The sequence below is a fragment of the Oreochromis niloticus genome, linkage group LG12 (genome assembly GCF_001858045.2).
Source record: "Oreochromis niloticus isolate F11D_XX linkage group LG12, O_niloticus_UMD_NMBU, whole genome shotgun sequence".
In the NCBI taxonomy this organism is placed as follows: domain Eukaryota; kingdom Metazoa; phylum Chordata; class Actinopteri; order Cichliformes; family Cichlidae; genus Oreochromis; species Oreochromis niloticus.
The window spans coordinates 33,401,723-33,407,851 of NC_031977.2; the positions used below are offsets into that span (position 1 = coordinate 33,401,723).

Genomic DNA, 6,129 nt, shown 5'->3' on the forward strand with positions numbered 1-6,129 from the left:
TTACCTTGCCCCTGCAATTTATGACATAGTCATCAATTTTCAAGAGGAAATTTTTGTACAAGCACTGAAATTTTTGTGGTCGAATGACCATCAAATCTGTCTTAAGAAGCAGGAAGTTATCAGATAACCAGCCCCTAATTGCAGATAGACAAGCTTCTAATTTAAACAAATTTAAACAGTTTCCAATGGTTAAAGGAACATGTGGCTGCAGGTCATCAGCGTAACAATGAAAGGTTACATTAAAAGAATGTGGAAGAAGACCAAGAGGCAGCAGATGGGGAGAAAACAGCAGTGGGCCAAGTACTGATCCTTGAGGGACCCCATGGCTCACAGCACAGGTCTCAGAGAGATCATTTTTAAAACTAATAGTCTGAGATCTCCCAGACAGGTAGGACTTTACTCCGTTACTTCTAGCCTATCCAATAAAATACAGTAATCCACAGTCTCAAACGCAGCACTTAGATCTAGCAGTAATAAGACTTAAGTGCGATCGTTGTCTGCATCTAATAAAAGATAATTTACCACTTCGATTAAAGCTGTTTCTGAATGAAATGGCTTAAACAGATTATTTGTTGACAGATCGGTCGGTGAGCTGCTTAAAAACAACTTTTTCAAAGACCTTGGACAAAAAAGATAAATATGAGATGGGTCTATAGTTTGCAACTTATGTCAACATCCATTCGAGGCTTTTTCAAGATCAGTACTACCACAGATGATTTAAAACAGCCAGGGAGAACTCTGGTTGTCAATGAAGTATTTCACAGAAACAGAATGTAAGGTCCTAATACTGACCACAGTTCCTTTATAGCCCAAGCTGGCAGAGGATCCAGGTTGTATACAGGGCTGGACTGGGACAAAAAATCGGCCCGGCATTTTGACTAGTGACCGGCCCACCAGGTATTATAGGAAAAGCCATAAAGCCTTTGAATAAAAACAAACGCTGTTGTGACAGTGATGTACACTATCTTGTTGGAATATATGTATGATTTCAATACATTTTACATCAGATGACCACTTTGGTTGTAAGATTCAGATAATTATTTATTAAAAGCTAGACATTTTAAATGAGAATAGAAAAGAAAAGTATTTCTTTGTGCCCCCCTTTCCCTGTTAATGCCCTACCTGGCCCCCTGGCAAACTTTGCTGTCAGCTACTTTGAAAAGGATCTTGGTGTTACTGGTGTTATTTGTCTCTCAGAAACAGTTCGTAACTTCCCTTCAACTCATTCATGTCACCTAAAAGCTAAACCTGTTTGTCCATCACCTGTTCAGATCCGATGACTCAGTAAGGACATCTCCTGTGTCTGGGCTAAAGACACAGAATAACTCCAGCTTTGTGTCTTTTTTTCATTCTAGCTGAAGTACGGGGAAAATCACATTCCTTTTCACCTCAGTACGGATGTATTGTAATTGGTCCAGCCCAGAGTCGATCATGACCAGCTGACCAATCCACCGCCTTTCATTGTGTAGAATAGAATAGAATAAATACAAGCGCGCTCATGCGCACAGGTGTACACACGGGTGCTCACACACACAAACTACTTTTTGGCTCCTACCTCAAAGCATACTGTGTGCTGTCGATCTTACGTGCTGCACAATAATATTCAATATTTAGTATTTACTGTTATATTCACATAGATCATCGCGATGATGTTGTTTATTATATTGCTCTTTTTTTTTTGCTTGTTTTCTCTTTTTTCTTTCTCAACAGGTGATCCAGGTGATTGATATATGTATATTTTTGTCTGTTTGTTTTGTTGGTTTTTGGTTTTTGCCCATTATCACCGTTCCTCTTCCCTGCTGTTTTTCTTTCCCTCTTTCTTTCTCCCTTTTCTTTTCCCCAGTCAAGTCTGTCCCATGTTTAGCAAGTGAAAATAAAATAAAATAAACAATAAAAGCAAAGGTGAATCAAATACAGCAAGGCTGGGATGGTCCATTTGGTAAAGTAAATCCGTTGGGCATCTTTCTTTGCCTTTAGACAATAATTCTGATGGCAAAAGAGCCAAACGGGACAGGCGGGAAAAAAAAGAATAGAATAGAATAGAATAGAATAGAATAGAATAGAATAGAATAGAATAATCCTTTAATTGTCCCACAAGGGGAAATTTGGGTGTAACAGCAGCAAGAAAGACACATATACAAACAAACAGTACACAAGACACAGAACAGAAACATACACAATCTTTACACATTTACATCATCTGTTTATACCGTTACAAAACAAACAAACAAACAAAACATTGGGCCATAAAAATGAAAAATCACCATCGGCCTCCAGGTATGCCCAATGGCCAGTCCAACTGTGGTTGTACATTGAGCTGCGTTTACAACCTTAGTTAATTCAGACAGGGAAATAACCTTGAAGTCAGAGAACACCAACACCAATGGGCAAAGCAGCTGAGTCTGATGAAAGTACGTGCAGAGGCCAAAACCACAGCCCAAAAATAAAACTACAGCTTTGGGTCCCTTTTATCCCCTTTAAGCCCCTTTTTTCTTGATATTTCCACTTGATAATCATATTTAAATTTAACTGTAAGTATAAAAAAGCAGTAACCCGAAAACAAAAAATTATGTAGGATTAATTACACCAGATCTGAAGTAAACCACAGCAGGAACACTGGCTTTATCACAGTGATTGAGTGGTGTTAATGTTATTCAATCTCATTTAGTAATTTACCTGCACCTCCACCTAATGCAACAGAAGTGTTAAATGTTGAATTCATCAGGTCATTTGAGACAAGAGCTTATTTTCAGTGAATGCGGTATGCTGGGCAGAGTTTTTTTTAAAAAAAACAAATTTTTAGGGTCCTCTTACCCACATAGCAAAATTGGTATGAGCCGGATCTGGCCCAAACACCACAAAGAATGGTGGCTCACACATGGGACAGCACAAGGCCAGTTGCAGACACACTGGTGGTCCTGTGTGGATTACCTCTGGCATCTACCTGATCTGGGCCACCAAAGGGCCGTCATTCTTTGCAGTATGTGAGCCATGTGTAAGTTGTGTGCAGCCACGGGCCAGTTGCAGACACACTGTGCTCTGCACCTCTGGCCCCAGAGGCCCCTAATGTGTACCTTAGTCAAGCCATGTAATAACAACATGTGCCGGAACATAACATAACTCTGTTCAGACAGTGAATGGACTGACTCTTATAATGCTTTTCTACTCTCCCAGATTACTCTATACAACATGCCACATTCACCCAAACACAAACTTTCTCTAAACTGACTGCTTTTTAACTACATTCATACACACTCACAACATACAGACTGGAGGAGCCAGGGATTGAACCACTAACCTTCTGATCTGTAGGTGAACACTCAAATACCTGTCAAACCTGCATTTGAAACATTAGCTACCATAGTATAGTATTGTATAGTATAGTATTGCAACATGGCATTTGGGTCTTCTAACTAAAATAGGAGAACATAAATAGTGCCATCATTGTTAGACCTGGCCCACATCTGGTTGACATACACCCTGCCATGACGCCAGTCAGTCAGAAGTGCCAGCTTGATGCCAGATCCGGGCCAGACCTGTCTGCTATGTGGGTATGACCCACAAAAGCATTTTGTGATTGATCAGGAGTTCCCAGACTGATTCCGGCAGATGCAAATGTGTACTGCGCTTAAATAATTTTTATCGGTGTAATTCTGGGTTGTCCATCTTATTTTCATGTATGAAAAGCAATGTCTAATTTAAGGGGCTGAGACAAAATTCCCTCAGTTAGTAAAGCAGAAATGGAAAAGGTTAACAGCCCTCAATTACGGAAGTGCTGCTCTGCCAAATGAAATATATTACTTATTTATATATTTATACTAACAAGGTGTAACTGTTGAAGTGTCTGAGCGTATCTCAGCATCTTTACAGCCTTAGATTTGGAGCTAGCATCCAGTAATCAAAGAAATCCCCTATTTAATGTACTCAGTATTTAAATGACTGGTAATCATATATTACATTTATAAATATATAATATACAATTCTACGTTTTTCTGATATAATAATATGCAATTATATTTAGTATTTTATTTTATAATTCTGTTTTTATGACATTATAGTGACATTATGTGAGCGATGATGAAATGGGGGTGTTTGATAAATTTAGCACAGTGAGCAGAAAATTACAGAAAATGTCAGAGTTTCCTAACTTACTTCCTCTTTCTCAGCTTTATAAACCCACACTCGACTTCGTTCACTCAGACTTTCTCTCTTGCATCCTCACTGGTCCTCAAAGATCAAAACAACCATCACGATGATGAACAAGCCACTGCTCCTGCTGGTCGCGCTGACTTTCTGCTGTTGCATCGCGTCTCTGCATGGTAAGAAAACATTACTGCTTTAGGGCAAAATACACCATTTGATTTTGAGGTCATTATTTTATTCATATTTATCGTCTTTAAATGTATTTTATCTTGTCTGGGTTCATCTGATGTCATACTTTAGTTATTCTGTTTAAAAATACATTAGCTAGATAGATATATAGACAGACAGATCGATAATTTATTGATCCCACAAGGGAAATTTTTATGTTACAGCAGCATGATAAAGAGTGAAAATACTACAGTCTACAGCACTCAGCAAATAAGATAATTAAATAAAAGTGCCACAGGCGCCCGGTGAGGGGCTTATACTGAGATATTGCAGGCATTTATATTTTTACATCAGTGATAAAAAAACAAAGAAAAGTAAAAAATAAAGATAAAACAGTAAAAGTAAGACTGACATTGTGTAAGAAAGAAACTACAATTAAAACAAAAAATTACTAAAATCATTAAACTTTTTCCTGTAGTTGAAAGTAAATATTGTTTTGAGTGTTTGAAGGTTATTACCCGACCTTGAAAACTGCGGTTTTAGCAACAGATGGATGAAGTCCATCTACTGGCTTCTTTGGGGCTTCTTACTGTTTCTTCCTACAATAATATAAATGCTTCTTTTCAGGTTTTACTTTAAATACCTGCCGCTGTAGAAAGACGACCATGAGACCTGTTTTTGCTAAGATGGTCAAGAAGATTGAGGTGACTCCTGTTTCAGGACACTGCCCCCGAACTGAAATCATGTGAGTATTTGCCAATGATACATTTTATAACGGTGCTTTTTACTCTTTACTGTAATGCATCACAGTTTATATTGAAAGTGTCTATAAAGATTGCAGAGCACAATAAAATAAAACTTTTTATAGAAATGTAGTGGAAACTTATTACTATTTGCTTTATTGTTGAGAAATATACTTTATTTCTTGAGTATTTTATCTTCATATCTTTAAGAGTTTTTACTTTTAAACTTTTTCACTGTTCTGTGAACCATGTAAATGTCAATAAAGCCCTTTTAAATTTTGAGCTTATTGTATTATAACTTGCACTGGTCTGATGATGATGCAAGTTTGAAGTTACCTGCTGACACACAGAACTGTAAATTAAGAGCAAAAATGAAACTTTCACTTCATGTCTTAGTTTTGTTTCTGCTTCAGTTTTAATCAAGTTTGTGCGGCGTGATAATTTCTCCATTTTTAAGTAATGTTTTGAATCTTCTGCTTTCTCAACAGGATCACTCTGAGGTCTGGTGCTAAGATTTGTGTCAATCCAGAGGCCAAGTGGTTTCCGAACCTTCTCAAAACTCTGCAAAAGTGAGAATTTTTTATCAGTCATGCGCTTATCACTTTTAGAATATATATGAACATTTCATAGAACCTGCATTTTTAACGTTTAGCTAACTTGCTGATAAAATCCTGTTAACTGAGTTTTTGTATTATTTAGAGTTATTCTGATTATTAACTCCATCGTTTTTATTTTTTAATTACAGGAAGAACGCCGTCTCAACCCCTGAGTCACGCACTGCTTCAACACCTAGCTTCTGATCACACGGCAGATCAATTCCTCCCTTCATCAATCTGAATTACCTGTAGCAAGCCTGTTGTATTCAGCACGAATACAGTTTCATTTTCTCTAGTGTTATCCTTTGATGACAAAGGTGTAATTCTTAGAAAAACACATAATCTAAATGTGATTTTTTTTATGCTTGAAATTCTGATAGAATACTATTAAACTGCGGCACCTTACCATTGTAAGAATGTACTGAAGAAGAAAAAAGGATTGCAGTATTGTTGCACACTTTTCACTTTTTTAATAGTTT

General features: G+C 37.3%; 1 protein-coding gene across 1 annotated transcript; it reads left to right on the forward strand.

Moving 5' to 3' along the window:
* The first annotated feature begins 4,162 nt into the window (after positions 1 to 4,162).
* Positions 4,163 to 5,886, forward strand: LOC109204576 (C-X-C motif chemokine 10). Its single transcript, XM_019365828.2, has 4 exons — positions 4,163 to 4,319; positions 4,939 to 5,056; positions 5,543 to 5,623; positions 5,800 to 5,886. Exons 1-4 carry the CDS (start codon positions 4,253 to 4,255, stop codon positions 5,852 to 5,854), a joined length of 321 nt encoding a protein of 106 aa, XP_019221373.1. The 5' UTR covers positions 4,163 to 4,252; the 3' UTR covers positions 5,855 to 5,886.
* The last annotated feature ends 243 nt before the right edge of the window (positions 5,887 to 6,129 follow it).

Bases quoted from the DNA above. Each gene is read 5' to 3' on its own strand.
- LOC109204576 (XM_019365828.2), top strand. From the start codon at position 4,253: ATGATGAACAAGCCACTGCTCCTGCTGGTCGCGCTGACTTTCTGCTGT. The intron at 4,320-4,938 runs GTAAGAAAACAT...GCTTCTTTTCAG, and splicing joins TTGCATCGCGTCTCTGCATG to GTTTTACTTTAAATACCTGC. The intron at 5,057-5,542 runs GTGAGTATTTGC...CTTTCTCAACAG, and splicing joins TGCCCCCGAACTGAAATCAT to GATCACTCTGAGGTCTGGTG.